This window comes from Crassostrea angulata, chromosome 6 (genome assembly GCF_025612915.1).
Source record: "Crassostrea angulata isolate pt1a10 chromosome 6, ASM2561291v2, whole genome shotgun sequence".
In the NCBI taxonomy this organism is placed as follows: domain Eukaryota; kingdom Metazoa; phylum Mollusca; class Bivalvia; order Ostreida; family Ostreidae; genus Magallana; species Magallana angulata.
The window spans coordinates 7574445-7594348 of NC_069116.1; the positions used below are offsets into that span (position 1 = coordinate 7574445).

At 35.8% G+C, this 19904-nt stretch overlaps 2 protein-coding genes across 3 annotated transcripts; one reads left to right on the forward strand and one right to left on the reverse strand.

Moving 5' to 3' along the window:
• Positions 1 to 939: 939 nt before the first annotated feature.
• Positions 940 to 18442, forward strand: LOC128186528 (uncharacterized). 2 transcript variants are annotated; one of them, XM_052856321.1, is made up of 17 exons: positions 940 to 1302; positions 1667 to 1774; positions 2142 to 2240; positions 2332 to 2436; positions 3626 to 3724; positions 3826 to 3924; positions 11096 to 11206; positions 11574 to 15184; positions 15270 to 15417; positions 15715 to 15906; positions 16034 to 16142; positions 16230 to 16303; positions 16496 to 16692; positions 16811 to 16894; positions 17690 to 17777; positions 17893 to 18008; positions 18206 to 18442. In XM_052856321.1, the coding sequence occupies exons 1-17, from the start codon at positions 1093 to 1095 to the stop codon at positions 18342 to 18344; spliced, it is 5589 nt and encodes a 1862-aa protein (XP_052712281.1). In that variant the 5' UTR covers positions 940 to 1092; the 3' UTR covers positions 18345 to 18442. The 2 variants fall into 2 exon arrangements, with proteins under 2 accessions (XP_052712281.1, XP_052712282.1); XM_052856322.1 differs by lacking the exons at positions 940 to 1302; positions 1667 to 1774; positions 2142 to 2240; ... (1 more) ...; positions 3626 to 3724; positions 3826 to 3924 and adding an exon at positions 3947 to 3958.
• Positions 4227 to 7166, reverse strand: LOC128186543 (mitochondrial intermembrane space import and assembly protein 40-like). The gene is made up of 3 exons (XM_052856361.1): positions 7036 to 7166; positions 5861 to 5965; positions 4227 to 5176 (listed from the first exon to the last, which is right to left on the reverse strand). Exons 1-3 carry the CDS (start codon positions 7055 to 7057, stop codon positions 4818 to 4820), a joined length of 486 nt encoding a protein of 161 aa, XP_052712321.1. The 5' UTR covers positions 7058 to 7166; the 3' UTR covers positions 4227 to 4817.
• Positions 18443 to 19904: the final 1462 nt, after the last annotated feature.

Consider the following 19904-nt stretch of genomic DNA (forward strand, 5'->3'; position numbering starts at 1 on the left):
GCTGATTTGTCTATCTTCTTATTAATTTTAAGCACAAATAAACAGTTCCTAACGATTAACACATTCATTTTAGGTCTAAATTTGGAATTTTTACTTCAATATGCATTCAAAATGTAATCAAAAGCTTTACTTAAATAACAAATAATTATAAGCTCTGCACTGGCGTCGGAAGCAAATTGAAAGTGGGGGGGGGGGGGGGGGCTAGACTATTCCTCAGAAATCTTAACAAGCAAAAAAAAAAATTGATTCCCAAAATCATGTAAATCCTAATCCGGGGGGGGGGGGGGGGGGAGTTACCTATTGTTCCAAAAAAATTCTAACCTGCAAATTTTTACTCTCCAAACCATGAAATTCCTAATCCGGGGGGGGGGGGGGGGGGTATATCTATGACTCCAACTTTTCAATATTTCAATCTTTTCAAGGTAAATATAGGAACGATTATGTTTCCTGCGACAAAAAGTGGGGGGGGGGGGGGGGCTGAACCCTCTCTGATGCTATGTGCCTAATGGTTAGGTCTAACTTTAATTTGCAAAAAAGTGGGGGGGGGGGGGGCTAAGCCCCCCCTAGCCCCCCCCCCCCCCGGTTCCGACGCCTATGCTCTGTAACTCACTAATAACTCAACAAATGACAATAAAATTTTGGTTGCCTTTAAAAAATGTCTTACTGAAGCATAGAAAACATTTTAATCCGAAAAATAATATTTGACCAAAATCGCGATCATGCCCCTTTAATACATTTGCTGGCATACACCAACACATTTTGTGTTTAAAACATGATAATTTGAACAATAGTAGTTTATGATGTCGCTGAAATAAAAGACGTTCGGTAATTCGCATTTTGCACGTTTTATTGAATTTTTTAAAAGAACAATTTTTCATAGCAACAGTTGGAATTATTGTTATAAGGTGAACAAACATTCATGTTTACAAAACGGGCTTTAGGTATACCGCCGTCTTACACAGCGTAACGTCATTGGGCGTCAAATCGCAGACACCGCCAAACTTCTCTCGAAGAACGCCATGACGTCATAAAAATAAACAACTTTGATCTGTAGAACGAAAGCCACGGCAATTGTCTCTAGACAGATAAAAAATGAAAACAAAATCAAAGAATTTGTCCAGAAAGAAGTGTTCGCTTTGTAAAGGCGACGTCTGTATCCACGAGCATGGAGAGAAAATGACGGACACACTGCAGGCGATTCCTGACATGGCGGAACAAACCATGGACTTGTTGGAAAAGCTTCTGAAGGAAAGGGAGAACAATCCAGAGGAAATTCTCCACTTAGCGTCCAGGAGCGACTTGGTAAAATTAGAGATCGTTTATTCAAAAATTTCATTTGAAATATTATGTTGTTTGAAATATATGAACATTTTCCATGAAGAAGTTTTACACGCTTCTAGTTATAATCAATTGTGCGTTAAAAAAATATGTTATAATTACGAATTTACTGAGTGCATGTACACAACTTGATTGATATATTGTAAATTCATAAAATTAAATTATAACAACTTGTAAATTAAAAATTTAGAACATGACAATAGACCTTTGTTCATATTCTTCAAGAAAGTAAAAAAAAAAATGGTAAAAAGTAAAAAAAAAAGAACATTGAATTCATATTACTGTTTTACCTGATCACTTCGATTTGAGAGTCCCATACGGTTTGAAGTTTCAGGTCGGGATGGACGCCTTTTGTCTCACGGCTGCCGTTGGCCACATTGAGGGGATGCGGCGGTTCTTGGAGGCAGGAAAGAGTCCAAACGACGCGTGTGCAGCGGTAAGCACAAGGGACTTAATCATATTAGTTACGATCACCAAAAGATTAAACATACATGTATTTGGAAACCCGCGGTCAGTCTAGTGTATGCGACACTGGTCGCTGGTTTCCGACGGTTTAGAACGAGAGATATCGTCACAATGTGTTTGTACACTGATTTGTTTGATATAATTCTTAACTTACGTACGTTGTTAGTGATACTTTTCAGAAAAAAAAGGAATTCCATTTGATTGTTATAAATGCGCATAACCGTAAAACTGAAATAATAGTTGTAAATGTGTATACCGGTATAACAGTGAAATGAATAATAGGCCTATACCATGTATACATGCATATACCGACTGAACGTTTTCTGTGTGGCTGACAGGACGGCAGTACCCCACTGATGCTGGCCACACAGAACCGCCACGTGGAGGCCATGGAGATCCTCCTGTCTTACGGCGCCGATACCACCTACCTCAACACGGTGAGAAGTCAGAGTTATATCCCTTATATTGCATCTTCATTTTAAATCGCGAACGTTGAATTCTCATTAACCAACGTTTTGAAATTGACAGGATGGAAACACGGCCCTGATTCTGGCGATAAGAACGGGGGATGCCAAGGTGGTGAACACGCTGTGGTCGTACAGGGAACAAGTGGACATCAACCACAGGAACAGGGTACGACCTGCACTGTTCCCTATATAAACTATCATTGCGTAAAGAAAAGTTTCCATATCTTTTATCTGTAAAATATGAATATATATAAAGCTCATTATCCAGGTATGGGTTATCTAACATCAAGTCTTTTTAAGGTCAGTCGACATATTCCTCGAAAAATGATTATTTTTTCAAATTTTCAATGGCCTTTATTATATACCAAATAAAGAAGGTGGGGGAATAAGATGGCGCAAATGCCCATTCGGTTTAGTCGTGAAATACAATTTTGAATTTATTTTTTCCCAATTAAATCTATTCAAATATATTATAATACGAGTTTGCCAAAGCACAATTTCTAACTATATTCAGTTTTAATATATTTAACAAGAAATAAGAACAAAAGTTTTGCTTGAAACTTTGGTGAGCTTTTGTCAGGAACTCTAACCACTGAGCCATTTCAGACACAACAAAGTAGGCTGTTTAAATATTATGTGCCACTTTGGCTACGAATTTACGGACTTGTATTATTTTTTCAAAACGTTCAATTGTTGGGATACAAAATAATATTTTTAATGTATAGTTGGTCATCTCTCCACGTTTTTGTTGATTGAAATCGGTTTGTTTTCCATTAGACCTTAATTAGACTATGAGAAAAATATGGAGCCCAGACCCACTCTATAAAAGAAAATCCCTTAAAGTTCTAAAAAATGACACTATTTGCAGGTTTTGATACGTATACGCCTGTTTGAGTCAACATATTCCAAGTATTGAACATATTTATAGGTTTAAAATCAATGATATATTAAATATATATTGTTTTAAATGATTTTTTTTTAAAATATAAGATTTATTGATATTTTAATTTCTCAGTAGCTTGTCCGACCGTGTATGGGCATTTTACACGCCTTATTCACCCATCTTCTTATTATCATTGTCATTTTTAGAATGATTAAAATTTCAAATATATGTATACATGTATATACCAAAATTTTTTACATCAGCAATTTAAGTGTATTTTCAATAAGATTATATAAGAAATTGCGTATCTTGCAAAAACGCCTGGTAAGGTACCCTAACTTTTTTTCCAGAAAGCTTGTCAAAATAGTAGTAAACCAATAACAAATTCCTGGAAAAAGTTATATAAAACTGAGGAACGTGTCGTCTGACCACACAGACTACAGAGTGCTAATGTCCAGTGTTAATATTTCAGGAAGGCCTGACCATACTTCACTCGGCCGTGGAAAAGCGCTGGGAAACGTGTGTCAAGATCATCCTTAGTTGTGGTGCCGACGTCAACAGTATAACTGACGTAAGAGTCCCCACCTATTAACCCGTTCTGTATAGTACTGCTCTCACAGTGCCCCTCACCTGTATATATTGTATATAATCAATTGTGTATTCTCCTTTCAGAATGGCTGCACACCCCTAATGCTGGCGGCCCAGAAGGGGGACGTCAAAGTGGCGGGCGTTTTGATTGATGGAGGAGCAGACATCTTGATAGAGGACTATGTAAGTAACTTTATACATCTTGATAGAGGACTATGTAAGTAACTATATAGGTGTTCTGATTAACATGTCTAACTACCCAAGGACAGGTCTCACAAACCTACACCAATTGTATCCTCCAAATGTCATAACATCCAAGGCAAACAATCCACAATCCCAGAGGCCTCATTCAAAGCCTCGCTGGCCCATTTTCACCAAAATTTTCATATTACTCATCTCAGTTCTTTATTCAAGTCTGTTAATGATATTGGCATATATTTTAGGTCAATATTCAGACTTGAATCTTTGGCAATAAAAAGAAACAATCTTTTTTCATATTTCTATTCAATCTTTGTAAATAATACTATAACTAACATATAATGCTAAATGTATGGGAGATGTTGAAAACATGTATCAGTTAAAGCTGTAGTTACAATCGATTACTTCAGCTGAAGACTAACAATGTCTAACATCATCTATAATCACTCACATCAAAAACTGTGTTATATTCCAATTTATAAATTATGATTGTGGATTATGAAATCACAATTTACAATGCACATTATCATTCAAAATCTAGACACAGTCATTCTGACATTATATCTTTGTGATAACAAAGAATGCATGTTTTTGGAGCATTGAACTTCATTCTAAATAATACGGTATGTGACATTTTTCTTGCATGTGGCTTTATATACTTCCCACAGAACACCTTTGAAAATCAATAACTTATTCCTTATACTGTACTTATATATATATGTACTCATGAATTACATAATATTCATGTGGTGATAATATGCAAAAGAACGTACAGAGGTATGACTCTTCAAAAATGTCACAACATTTCAAAATCCCTGTAAAAAATTAACTTAAATGACACATTAACAAAGTACTAGCCAAGAGGAGGTAAGCCTGGACTAGCTGCTGGTGCTGTCTGGGGTGGGGTTCTGGGTGACGATACTGCTGCTGACGTCAATGTGTGAGGTAGACACCTCCTCCTCGCCCTGATCATCCGAGATAGCGAAGGGGTCGTCATCCTCATCCTCTGGGTCGCTGGACATCTTGTGTTTGTAGTACTCCTCATGTTTGTCAATGCACTGCATCATGGCGTACATTTTGTCGTCGCATTCGTGTCCGCGCGGGTCGTCCTTGTCCTTGGAGTTGTAGAAGTTGCAGGAAATGAACTCCCGCATCTCGTATCCACAGGGCCCCGCGTGAAGCCCCCCAACACATGGACAGCCAAAGTTCAGCTCACCATTAGGTTGCACAAAACCCACTGCAAAATAATCATGTCAACTCAACTAAAGGTGATGAGAAGCAATGAATATATTCTATTATACTCTGTCCCAAGATATTTTGGATTCACGTTTGACTTAATTGTTTGATGTTTATAAATACCTCAGGATCCAAACGATGTTCATTCAAAAGTATGAAAAATTTCCAAGATTTCTCAGTCAAAACGCCCCTGTTAGCTTATCAGGTTTCAATACAACGCTAAAAAATGTGATGTCTACGGAGATTTTGCATTGCAGCAAGCCCGGATGATAACGTTGAAATATTGCGCGATGTATTCCGAGTGTATTCCGAATGGAGAAAAGATGTAAACATTCCCCATTATAAATCTCCGTAAGGAATCTGTTTTCGTTCCTGTGAATTTTTCCGAATGAAAGAAGATAATGTGTCAATGAAATTATCTTGGAAAATATCCCTTTCAACTATTTCAATTGCACTTCTTTCACAGGTAAGTGTATTTTTATTAAAAATCGTCCAAACGTGAATCCAAAATATCTTGGGACAGAGTATAGAATGAATGCTAAGAAAGATAACTCATGTTGTTAGATGACATTGACACTGTGTACTCTGGATTTTTCTTGGAAGCTGCCAGCCACTGAATTGATAGTTGACTTTACACATTTGTCAGATAGTATAGGGAATAATGAGGGTGGTGTTGGCTACTTACCGGGTCCGTCATGAACTTCCTCTTCGTCCATGGCTATCATCGCCTCACTGGGTGTGGACATCTCATCCTTGGTGACAAAAACAATCCTATCCTTTCCATCTTTACCTAAACATAATCATGTGATTAGTTTGAAATACTGGAAATACACATAGCATATAACAAGGCTTGAAAAAAATTACAATTATGATGCAACAAAATGAACTGACATTCAAATACATTACACCAGGTCCAGTACAATCACTAGGTTTAGCTACGTAGCTTGATTTACCTACATAGCTTTATTTACCTACCTGATGTAGGTTTATTTAGCTACCTTTATGCAATTTTGCATTTTATGTAAAACAGACAAAAAGTCGCAAGGAACTGTCAATCTATATTTTTACTGTGTAATTTTGTAAAAGCAATCCAGAGCTAAAATAGTTAAAACATCGCTGCGTTTGAGCAGTTTTAAGGAAAACGTCCATTTCTATTGTTTGATTAACTGTATGACACCTTGTGTGCGATGAGGCATGGATAAGTGTGATTGCTTCATATTGTGCTGAATTATTACCAATCAATCATCATGTTAACCAGAACTGTTCTTCTTTGTTGTCCCATTTAGGAAATAGCTGTTTGGTAACACATGAACAGTTATACATAGCCCCAAAACTTTTAAAACTTTGACTGCATTTGCGCAAAAAGAGCAACAGTTTTAAGAGTGATTTTTTTATGAATTGTTTTCAGATCAGTTCAAAGTTGAAAATTGCTGCAGCACCTTAGTGCGACTTTTAGTACAAATGCCCATTTAAGACAAAAGTATGATTGAGTAGCTAAATAAACCTACTTCAGGTAGGTAAATAAAGCTATGTAGGTAAATCAAGCTACGTAGCTAAATCTAGTGATTGTACTGGACCTGTACACGACTCAAAGGGGTGGATTTATTTTGGTACAAATCGAAGTACACATAATTCAATATTTGTTGTGTCCCATACGAAGCAAAGAACAAAAAAGATGTTTGTGAATTATAACATTTTCATTATGCATTTCTGCAGTACTGCTATCATGCTTATTTGGTTCTGCAAGGAGAGAATTGAGGACACACTGCTCAATCTGACGAAATACTTGTGGTTCTTAAAGCATAGATGTTTCTCGTACATGTGTTTTACAATTAATACATATGTCATCGTAATACATACCTTCTTCTCGACAGTACGACATTATAAAATGAATATTTACAGTTTCTTACAACTTTGACTTTCGAGTCAATAACAACCATGTGGATTGAAGAATCTCGAGCCCGACCTTTAATCTGTCGACGCGTCAAAATGCCTTCACCATGTTCACTGTGTAATAAACGAGTAAAGCAGGCACGTAGCATCAGGGGGGGGGGCCAGGGGGGGCCTGGCCCCCCCCACTTTTTCTCGCAGCAACAAATTTTTTAAAATTTACATATAAAAAAATGAAATATAATGGAGTTGGCCCCCCCCACTTTTTTGGAAGTTAGTAAAAAATTGATATGAAAATTAGGAAATGAGTTACCCCCTCTCCTCTCCCCCCCCCCCCCCCCCCCCCACGGATTAGGAATTTCATGATTTGGAGGGAAAATTTTTTTGGTAGGGGAGAATTTTTTTTTTCGGAAGTATAGTATAGTTGAGTCTACATTTCTCATTTGAAGAAAATTATTTGAAAAATGTCAAATTTTCACTGATTTTGATTGATTTATAAAAATAGCGTCACTTCTGACGTCATATACTGCCAATGAGGAAAAATGAAATGAAGAGGCCAAAAATATATTTTATATCAACTCTTCTGAAAAATCACACAACAATTTAAGGTGACCTGAAACACTTTGAAAAATTGCGAATTATGGGGGCCAAATTTGAATAATATCACATATAGTTTAAATGATGAGGTGCTAATAAAATACAAATACAAATACAAATATTTTATTGGCACAAACACAATTACAATAATTGGCAAAGGCCCAATGAATATATAAGAACATCATTGTATGTTTACAATAGTTGCATGTACAGTATATATATTTTTACTGATCTATATAGATCAGTTTAACAATTCCTTAGACTAATTGACATCTGTGTTCAAAGCAGTCATTCATGAATTTAACAGTAATATTTAAAATAGTATGTATTTCACTATTTAAACATACATGTAAAATGTATCTTTCTTTGTCCAAGTTATTGGCAATATTTATTTTACTTATCTTATAAAAATTACTAAAATAGCTGTTCCTTAGATGAGAATAGGCTTTACATTGAAAAAGAAAATGAGTTTCATCTTCAATTGCACCAGTTTTACAAGCATTACAATATCTTTCATTCCTAATTGTGGCATTATATCTACCACTTTCTATTGCAAGTTTATGTGCACTTAATCTTATTCTACTAATAGAGGATCTCTCAGATCTTTTCCTGAGTATATCAACATAAGGACTTCTTTTTCTCATATATAATTTTTGAAAAAATGAAAGTTTTTCTGAACTAAAAATTTTTGATGATTGCTCTTGGATACATTGGTCAATGATTCTTTGCTTTATGTTTGGTAAAAAGTGTTGGATTGTGCTTTTATAATTACTAATGTTTGAGAATCCCAAATTGTCTAGGATGCCATAAATTTTCTTAGTCCAGGAATTGGAATTGATCGTTCCCTGATATAATTTAAATGCCAAAGAATTAGATGTTATCAAGTGATTCCAATATTTAATGCTTGAGAATGAGATTTTAGACCAAAGTGGTAACCTGTTTAATTCTGCCAAACAACCAGCATTAGATGCTTTGCAATGTAATCCAAGTATATCTTTAAGAAATTTTACATGAAATTTTTCGATAACTGAAATATCTTTCAATGAGAGATCCACTCCCCATATTTCACAACAATAAAGAAGTACAGGAAGTACAATAGAATCAAAAAGTTTTTCTAAGAGCTTACATGGATTATCAATACCAATTATTTTTTTCATTTTAAAATATGCTTTTCTGGCCTTTTCAACAAGCACAGATGTTGCTAAATTAAACTTCCCATTACTTTTCAATACAATACCCAAATAACAGTATTTTGATACAACTTGCATAGTATTTCCATTGAAAGTGAAATTGATGCTTTGATGTTTACTATTTGAGTTAAAAACCATGATTTTAGATTTATCAACATTGACTTGTAATTTCCAATTTGAACAATAGTTGTAAAGAATATCTAAACTAGTTTGTAAACCACTTTTGCTCTCTGATAAAATAACAATATCATCAGCATAAAGCAGACAGTTTACATTGAGATTATTTACATGTACAGGTTCACATTTTACATTTTGTTTCAAGTCACTGACAATACCATCAATAAATATATTGAAAAGTGTAGGGCTAAGAACATCCCCTTGTTTGACACCACATTCAGAGTTAAATATTTTACCTAACCCATCAGAAAATTTTATCCTACTGGTTGTGTTGCTGTACATGGAAAAAAGAATATTAAATAATTTTTGAGAAATATTAGAGTTAAGGAGCTTATAAAATAAACCTTCTCTCCATACAGTGTCAAATGCTTTTCTAAGGTCAATGAAAGCAGCATATACTTTTTTACTTTTATAATGGTCAATGATAGTTTTTATAGAGAACAAGTGGTCTGATGTTCTACAGTTTTCTTTGAAGCCAATTTGATTTTCACTTATAAGTGACATGGACTTTACAAATTCAAGTAACCTAGTATGTATTATTCTATTGAAAAGTTTTCCAAGATTTGAGGTAATTGATATACCTCTGTAATTGCTAGGGTCAAGCCTATTTCCAGATTTATATAACAAAACTAAATAACTCTCATTCCAGCTTTGAGGAAATGTACCAGAATTTAGTATAAAATTAAACAATTTTCCCAAAGAATTTAACATTAAATAACCTCCATGTTTTAACATCTCATTTGCTATCATATCTGTAGATGAGCTTTTCCCATTTTTCAGAGATTTTAAGGCAGTTTTAATTTCATTTATGGTGATTTCTGGTTCAAGGAAATTGCTATGGTGTAGTTTATTTTTCATAGCATGAAATTTTTTTAATATATCTTTATGAAACTCATTAAGATTGTTGTCAGCTTTATTGAGGTTTGTAAAAAATTGGTAAAATTCTTCAGAATTAACTTCATGAGACGAAACCTGTCTTGTGGTAGATTTATCCAGTTTGTTCAATAATTCCCAAAATGATTTAGGATTATTGTTAATATTTTTGTAAATATCATTACAAATTGTGTTTCTATAATTTTGTTCCTCAAATTTACATAGTCTTCTGTATTTTGCTTTATATGTATAAAACATTTTCCTGTATTCACCATTGAATGGGTGTTTGTTTACAAGTTTCTCATAATTTCTAACTGTATTCCTAAGATCAGAGCATGACTGTGAGAACCATGGTTTTTTCCTTGTTTTATGTTTGCCTCTTGATGTTTTCATAATAAATTTGGTTGATATCCCTGCACATTCAACAAGTATTGAGCTAAAGGCTTTTGAGATTGATTCACAATCAAGAAATTCATTATTCATAAATTCAGAAAATTTAATTTGAAATAAACTGCTTTGAATATTATTAGTGTATGATTCTATTGCATCATTGTTCCACAGAAATTTTCCGGGAATAGGTTGTAAATTATTTAATCTATCAGAGCAAGGTTCTGAGCAAAAACTGTCAAATATTGCACAACATATAGGCCGATGGTCTGAGAAGGATGTAAAATCTAAAACTTCAAAGTAACCTACTGAATTCAGAATATCCTTAGATACAAGACAATAATCAACAAGACTACAGCCGTTATATGTTATACAAGTTGGCTGACCAGTTAGGTCACCTGTTGTTCTACCATTTAAAATTCGTAAACCAGATTCCTTACAAAGGTTCAAAAGGCATTTGCCACTATTGTTAATATGTTTGTGGTCAAGATTATTTCTTGACATAATTCTATCTGGTTGATATAGAACATCATCAGAACTTGTGTGTTCAAAATCAAACATAACAAAATCAGGTTGGGTATTGGTGTACGCATTGAAGTCACCTTGTATGATTACATCACCATACTTACTATATTTCACAATATCACTTAGCAGAATTGAATATATGTCTTCAATGTCGTTTACATTGCCGTTAGAGTATTTAGGAGAAATATAAACAACTCCAAGATAAATATCCCTTTGTAATCTAAAAAAACTTTTATCAAGTTTGATCCATAAAATAACAAAGACTTTCTTTTGTTTACCAGAGCCACTTCACCGCTATCTGCCATGGGTTTGAGAGCGGAGAGACCGGGGATGAGTTCGCCGACTTCCTTTTCTGTAGAATGTCTCAAAGACAAAGGGAGGCGTACGCCAAGGTGAGCACAGCCATTAACATGGACATAAAAGGAACGATCACAGGCAAATTCACCTTTACGTGACACAGAAATGTTTTTGATGTTAAAAACTGGCTAAAATGTAAATATTGCTGAGTTAGTTTTATTTTCAAGCCCTATTTCAACGAGTGTTTTCATTTTGTTTTTGGTTGTAATTAGTTCAAAAGATATTTTAATATGAAACTTCGAAAATAGATAGCAAAATGGTAGAATTTACAGTATCGGCCAGAATTTTATTTAGTAATTTTCTTGCCCATATATACATAGTTAACCACATATTAGTATTCATAATCATTAACATAAGAGTTAAATCACACATTACTGACCAGTTATTACTCTATTCCTGAAGAACCGCATCGAACGGATGAAGACCACGGTAAATGACAGTAACTTTGACGACTTCTTCACGGACAGTTTAGTTGTCGTGTTCAAATACCTGTCCTTACTGGAGCCGGGCCGAGACATCCTGTTCCGCGAGAAGCTCATCCCAAACATGCTCTCCACCCTTCAGAAGTTTACACGGCACCAAGAGGTCGTGCAGAGTGCGTGTGCACTTGTCGTTTCATGTATGTTTCGATACAATGCAACAATTGACGAAAGATTTGCCAGACAGTTTGTTCAAGCAAAGGGCCCAGAGTTTTGCTTACGGGCCCTGAAATATCACGCAGACTCTGGAAAGCCAGACAACGATTTCATGAAATCTGTTTTCTATCCCTTTGTTTGCATTAACGTTTGCAAACTTTGTCATACTTGGATAGAGCAGAATTCTCAGAAGATTGAACCTTATGTTTCCCTCCGAGATCCGATTGATCTCCCTAGTTGGCAGGACGAGGCTCAGAAGGAAAAGGGACAACTGCTTTGGGAAAGGTTTTGGAACGAGTTTGAACGTCTTCAAATAAATCAGAGAGATGTAAAGATGAAAGAATTATTAGATGAAGAAGAGAGAGAGAAAGAAAGAAAAGTAAAGAAGAGTGAACGAAAGAAACAAAAGCGGCTCAGAGAGAAACAGAAAAAGGCAGAAAAATCGCCAGATGGCATAATTGTGGAAATGGAAAATAAGAGTTCAAAGGATGACAGCAAATTAAGCACCAAAGGCAATAGCATATCGGATGTTGTCACAGACAAGGATTCTGGGGATTACTATGGAGTACATGAAAAGTGCAAGCAAACGGAGAATCCAGCAAGTGAAATCACGGGTGTTCATCGCGTGATGATGGCTGAGAAAAGCCAGAAGACACAGGGCAGCAAGTGCAGTGTCCCTATTGCGGCCATGAATAAATCTGCCAACAGCAAGGAGAGAGACAAAAATAAAACGAAAACAAAACGAATAGCCAAAGAAAAGGATAGCTGGCAACACAATCAGGAATTTGGTACAGACATCGTACTACATAAAGATACCAGCAAAATTTGTAGTAACGAGAATTACACAGAAGACAAGACAGGGTCTTGGACAAAAGTAACTGGAAAAAAGAACCAACAAAAAGTGGATCAAGTAAAATACTCGAAGAATTCAATCAAGAAGAATTTGACCAAAGCCAACACTTGCGCCACTAACGTTCATAGATTCAATATCTCTGAATCTCGAAAATGGTCGGATGTACTTTGCCAACGTCAACAAGAAACGGCAGTAAAAGAGAACATTATATGGAATACACAAGTCAAAGAATCAGCGGTGCCTATCCATACCGACGACTTCAATGAATTTCCATTATTACGGGCCAGTTTATCAAGAAAATGGGAAGGTGTTGATGTTTCTGAATCGGTGAAATCTGAGTCAGTAGAGGAGCATTGGGACAGTGACGAGTATCTAACAGCAATGACCAATGAACACAGCGAAGAACTCCCAGCTTGGTCAGAAAAAATCCAGAATCTCTCTGAGGCTAAAAGTGACGTCTTTTGGATTGAAACATGCGAGTTCGAAAGAAATGTCCGCAAACCAATGTGCGAGAACCGCACTGAAGACAAACAAGCATGCTTGCACCCCTTAGCCAGTGATAATGATTCTGGTCCGTCATTTAGAACTAATGATATGTTTTTCACCCAACAAACATGTTTGGAGAACAAAGTTGTTAACGGTTTGGAAAAGCAAAGCCAGATGCTTAAAGGCAGTGAAACTCCGGAAAACAAACCAAACGGCACTGGACAAAACATATCATTCAAAAAGAGTAGCATTGATATTGGGATATCTGGACTACCCTCAGAAAGCGCCATTGGGCTTGTATTTCTGGGAACATCTGAGACCGAGCCTTTGCATAAGGAGACCAACATTTTGCCTCTTAACGAGAAACAAAACTCCTGCCCATGGTTTAAAGCCAAAGGATCGGCTCCTACTTTGAAAGATGTTGCCTTCGAGTTTATGCAATATGATGCCACAAGAAAATCGGTCAAAGTAAACTCACCAAATGAGGAAGAAAACAATCAAGATATTTTGAAGTCACAGTTAAAAACTCCTGTGATTTGCCATACAAATCAAAACAATGTCTCATTTCAAACACTGGAAAGTATAAATCCTACTTCTGAAACGGAACAAAATATCGACTACCAGTTCTTGCAAAGATCTGGGTTCAATGAAAATAAAGACCAAAAATGCCATGGTTTTGGTAGTGTTCAAGAATTTTCTCCATTTCATTTAAATGAAAACCAATCTTTAAATGTTGGAAACGTCGCAAATTTCCCAGGCAAAAATGTTGACACAACAAGGTTTAACTTTCCGCCGCTGCAAGAAATTCTGCAGGGACCATCGAAAAAAGCAAAACAAGCTGATGGAGCTGATGTCCCAGTAGGGCAAGTTTCGTTTGGTGTAGCAAACAACTGTGTCATTGACGACAACTGTCGTAAAATTACTCTGAAGGAGCTGGAAGCAGAGTTGATGAAAAATCCAACTCAAGATTTGGAGTTACCAACTGGCCAATCGAACTACTCTTCTGAAACACATATAGATACAGATGAACCTTATAAAACAAAGGTAGCAGTTATTCAACCAATTGGTCATGAACGTAAAAGTCGACCAAAAGAAACAACAAAAACAGAACCAATCGCCACAAGATATCCACCTTCACACTCGTTCGCAGGAAATCCGATGAGGAGTTTCGTTGAAGGCTTGGAATCGACTGGACTAACAATGATTTTGGACCAATACATTGAATCCAAAAAACCATTTATTCCTAGCCCGTTAACAAAGGATAAATGTGACGAAAATACTGTTTCAGGAAACTGCCGTTTAGGAGACAGTATCTTGAGAAATGCCCTGAACATCAATCATGAACAGGAGGAGTTCGGATTTCCCGAGGAGTTGCGTGATGGAAAGGATGAGGACATGTGTTTGTTTCCGGGATTCCACGATTCTGAGGAACGGCAGCCCGATGAACCTCGTCTAACGCTCAACCGTCACAAAATGGAACTGATACAGTTCATGCAACTTCATAATTACTATCGCCAGTACAGCAATTACCCCGCTGCGTCACACACGAATTACGTCCACGATTTCCAATACTATGCCTCTGCGATGGGACTATCCAAGCAGGATATCCAAAACATAATTCGGGATGAAGTACCTAAAATGGAAGTACCTCAAATGGTTACAGAGAATTTTCAAAATGAAGACGAAAATCAAGTTACCAATCAAGCTGTGCATGGTAATCTTGAACAACCAAAATCTACCTTCGATGATTCTGAAAGGCTGTGTGTATCCAAACCCCCGCTTATTGAATCTCCCCAGAAGGAATTGCATGAAGAAAAAAAGGTCAAAGCAAAGAGCGAGACAATGGTTTGTGCCGAAATATCGTCGAAGCATAAACTGACCGAGACCCAGCTGTCAACGACGGTTACTAATTGGACGAAAAAAAGTTCTAGATGGAGGTCAAAGTTGGAGGAGATATGCAAGCTACCAGACCGCTTACGAAGGCGTGTTGGTGACATCGTTCTTCCCACACAGACTGAAAAGTACAAGATCTCCTACTCGTAAGTAAAACGGAATAGAAGCAAAAGAATATTTATTTTCATAAATTCTTACTATAAATATTAATAGATATTAGTTTTGCTACAGGGACGAGGGTGCCGTTCTTGGGTTTCTGAACGACGGATCCGAGGTAGCCGTCCACATTGTAGACATGAGAAGTCGTCAACTAGAAAAAAGCTTCCTTCAAACGCTAGTATCAGATCATTTTGTTCATTTTTTTCTGGTCAGATATAAGGTATGTATGTCGAATTCTCGATCTCCCGGTATTATTAGAAGGATATCATCATATGACTGTTTGAATTTTTTCTTCACATTTCATATATTAATTCTAGTGTGATTAGATTGTTTCAGGTTCGTTTGTCTGGATGTGCACCCGGTGAGGCCGAGCCGCGCCTGGAGCTTTCAAGACAAGAATGCAGCGCTAATTGAAATATCATAATTTTGTGAATTTCTAATCACTTTTTGTCATCAACATTATCACCAGAATCTCTTTATCTCATTTGTTTGATATGTTTTTTTTAATGTTTTGTAGTCGTTTGTGATAGAGAATGGAGTATGTTACCTGGCAATGGAACTCCACGAGTACACACTAGCGGAGTACATCCACATGCTTCGGTTGAATCAGGGAGTGGACCCTCTTACTGTCAACAGACTAACCTGGCAGCTTCTTAAAGGCCTGACCTCTCTGCACGAGAACTGTGGAATCCCTCATGGAAATATCATGGTATATCTTTTGTCCCTTTTTGTCATCTTGATATATACTTCTTCATTCCAAATCAAAATGAACTTCCGTTTGTTTAAAAAAACCCATTAAAACAGAGAAGGATATCAAGTTACACTTTTAATTCCAGCCGTCCAATATCTTAGTGGACACAGAAGGCCGAGTCAGGCTGAGCGAGTACGGATTTACAAGAGACACGTCTAGGCAACATCAGCTGATGAATAACAAGCCCATATCAGGTTATTACATACTTTCTCCTCAACAAGAGTTTTAATTTCATACTGTAGTTGATAAATTATATTGATAGATTCTTTCAAACTCCTTAGAGGATCGCAGTTGTTGGACGCCTACAGAGGTCGTTACAGAGACTGAAGCTTATTCCCTGAAGTCTGACATTCAGGTACCAGAATTCTCCAATTTTAAAAATATATTTAATTAATAAGTAAACCTCCAAGAATACATGACGTTGAAGGTCATAATCACAAACAATATATGCTGTTTTCTATACGATTTTCGTTCTGGGTTTTTTGCAAGTATTGGTGTTTGTACTGTAGTTGGTACTTATTAATGTTGTTGTAATCTATTTGTTAAGGTTGCAGGTATGTTGATATGCTACATCATGTCTGGTGGGCATCATGCATACGGAGAAAACGGCTTGGAAATAACAGTTAGTATCCAAGCGAACTGGCCCAAAATTACACATCACCAAAACAAAGAAATTGTCTGTCTCGTGTCGGATATGTTGACCATGCCGCCCAAAGACAGACCGGAGTTTCCCGCAATTTTAAAGTAGGTGGCACTATTGAGTATTGTTATGGAGTTACTAATAAAGATAGATATTATAATAAAATCATTTTTTTTGTCTTTGTGTTAATCATATGCTTTACTATTTTATTCATGATGACAGGCACCCTTACTTTTGGGCCGATGAGAAGAAACTTCGATTCGTGTTGATTGCTGGATCAGACGTTCTCAGAGACATGAAACATGGGTTTGTGGACTTAGCACAATATTGATGTTCCAAAATAATTGATATAGAAGTTTTCCTCATTTACTTTGATTGGTTAATAATTTTACGGATCCCGATAGATGTCAGCGAAAAAAAAACAAATTATATCGGGGATCCTCCATATACGTATTTCGCGATCACCATTATTATTAATTTTTAAAAGGAGACCTTAGGGTTTTACATCCAGTGAGGTGAGATACTTCAAGATTCTTAAAATGTTATCAAGAAATTAAGAGATGAAATCAATAATACCACCAGGCACCTACTGGCGACAGTAATAGTCTCTCTCTGGATTATATCATCATGTCATTAACTAGTTTTTCCGTATTCCAATACGTCTGCGTTTTATAAAAGCATTTTTTTTAATGATTAAACAAGCTATAAATTCCAAATCCATTGAAATTATATAAAGAATCTCGATTTGTATTTATATAAGAACACTTTTTTGAAAATCTTGATAATAGAAATAAATCGACATTGTATATTCTTGAATGTTTGAATACAGATTCATATAAAAGATTTTCACTACTTACCGGGGGTATTTCTTTTGCCGTACGGAATTTTGAGTGCTAACTTTCAAAGTTGTCAGTGGAACCCTCACAGTGTACATATACCTGTTATCAATTCCTAATCCGATAAACTGATGTTAAGAAATTTGACTGTATTTAAATCATGTTAAAAAAAATATTTTTACAGGTAGCAGTTTTTATGGTCCAAGAAGTAGGAATCATATGAAAGATAACTCCTGCTGTTAATGTATCGTTGTTGTATTTTTAGAGTACCAACTTCTGGGGCTGTCAGTGGAAGAGTAACCATGATAGACATTCTGAACACTGCCGAGCACGACAACATCCTTAGTGACTGGGTCAGTCTCCTTTTTCAGGAACAATCTATGCTATAACAAACGTCTCAAGAATAATAGAAACATGTATAATATGTGTTATAATTATGTTTTATAAATATTTGCATTCTACTTGAAGACTAGTCACGTGGAACACGCCATCATGAAAGAGATGCGGTCATTTAGACAGTACAAAAACCAGCTAGTGGAGCTAGTTCTGTTCGTTTACAACTGTTGTCTCCATTTCGATAAGCTGTAAGTTTTGACTATTTGTATTTTGCTATTCTATACGATAAACAGTCTCACAAGTCAGTGACAAGACATTTTAATTACACAAACGTCACAAATATGCCTGCAGATATTAAGATACAAATAACATTTTTAAAAATCTGACTTTATCTTGGAAATTATCCATTTTTTGGTGTAAATAATTACGATTACTTCATATTCAGCCCAGCTATAGCGCGAGAGATTATGGAGGAGCCCACCAAGTATTTTCTGTCCAAGTTCCCGACCCTCTTCATGTCCGTTTATAAGGCGATCAAAGCGAGCGAGCGTAGGGAAAAGGTCTGCTACAAACCCTTCTTCTAAGCACCCCACCACAAGGCAAAACTTGGTCACAGCAACCAGAGAAACCATCGATTCTGCTATTTAAATGGAAAATAAAAGAGAATTGTTATTTTATGAAATGTTGTCATTTGGCTTTTATTATTTTTTGGACGCGTGACACATTGATCCTGGAAATACATTGGATTCCATTTGTATTATCACTCCTCAGGTGAAAGTGCATTGATTACCTATCTTTTGTTTTCGCTCACTTGGTTTGAATGTGGTTGTATACATAACCAGAGTGATTTACATAGAAGAAAGGTATCTCTTTGTTTGCCATTGATTTTCATGGATTTAGGAGGGCTAATTGATAAAAACACCACACATGATGGAATAAAACCACACAAATATTTGCTCATCTTTAAAAGGTTTACAAATTCAGAATGAAAATTGATTTAATCCGATATATCTATCAATTGCTAGGTACATAGCAAATAGCAAAACACGAGAGTCCTTGTCCGCTTAAAATTTGTTTGACATGCTTTGATAAAAATGCATATAATGTACATAAAGCCTTAAATGGAACAAACAATATTTAAACTTTTGCATTACTGTTTACATGATAAATGTATTATAGACATACAATCTTATTATTAAATTTTAGCTTTCCACGCAAAAACACCATGAAAAGTAGAAGAAGTTTAATGTAAAGCACAGTTCAAAAGAGCTAAAACCACGAAGGGTAAATTTTTTCATGGAAAATAACAGAGCGTATGTACTGATGAGAATGATGTAAGTAAAAAGAATGAAGGAACACGATGTTAACACGATATAACTTCACCATGTATAACACATTCGATATGAAGATGCCATTCTTTATTTGAAAGGTATTAATTTTCGTCATGCACTACTTTGTTAATTTTATATACTGCGTGGAAGGGGGGAGGGGGGGGGGGGGGGAGAAATCACGGTTCTAAATCACAAAACGGACTCCAAACATTCATTTCTTGGTAAATTGCAATGAGATTCTCATCCTTGAAGTTGCAAGAATGAAATAAGGCATGTTTCTTGTTTCAATTGAAAAAATATAAAATTATCAATATAATTTTTAATATGATGATTCAGTAGTTCAGTGCTTTGCAACTCTAAAATGATATGAACAAAAATGCTGTTCACATGCACATAAGCGTTGTGATCGCTTGCAAAAGTACCGAGACTTGGAGGAGGGTTCTGGTCTGACGCTGGGGTGGGGTAAACAAGATACAGTGTAGATGTCAAAGCTTGTTTAGAAGCTTTGGCCATGTTGGAGTTGTTTCACCGGTTAATTGAGAAATTTTACAAATAATGTGATGTACAATCCTGTTTTGTATACACTTCCCAATGAATGCTTTAAAGAAAGAAAGTAAAAAACCATTTTATTTAAGGAATGAATTCAATATTTATATGTTTTATACGATATAAAATGGTTTGGGGCAGTTTGCGCTTTATAAACCGCGAAGCGGTTTATAAAAAAGCGTAAACTGTTTTAAACCATTTTATATCGTATAAAACTAATAAATATTAAATTCATTGCTTATAATTTAATATTTTTACTTTTTACAC

Bases quoted from the DNA above. Each gene is read 5' to 3' on its own strand.
- LOC128186528 (XM_052856321.1), top strand. From the start codon at position 1,093: ATGAAAACAAAATCAAAGAATTTGTCCAGAAAGAAGTGTTCGCTTTGT. The intron at 1,775-2,141 runs GTAAGCACAAGG...TGTGGCTGACAG, and splicing joins CAAACGACGCGTGTGCAGCG to GACGGCAGTACCCCACTGAT. The intron at 3,725-3,825 runs GTAAGAGTCCCC...TTCTCCTTTCAG, and splicing joins ACGTCAACAGTATAACTGAC to AATGGCTGCACACCCCTAAT.
- LOC128186543 (XM_052856361.1), bottom strand. From the start codon at position 7,057: ATGTCGTACTGTCGAGAAGAAG. The intron at 5,966-7,035 runs GTATGTATTACG...GATTATGTTTAG, and splicing joins GTCGTACTGTCGAGAAGAAG to GTAAAGATGGAAAGGATAGG. The intron at 5,177-5,860 runs GTAAGTAGCCAA...ATTATTTTGCAG, and splicing joins GGAAGTTCATGACGGACCCG to TGGGTTTTGTGCAACCTAAT.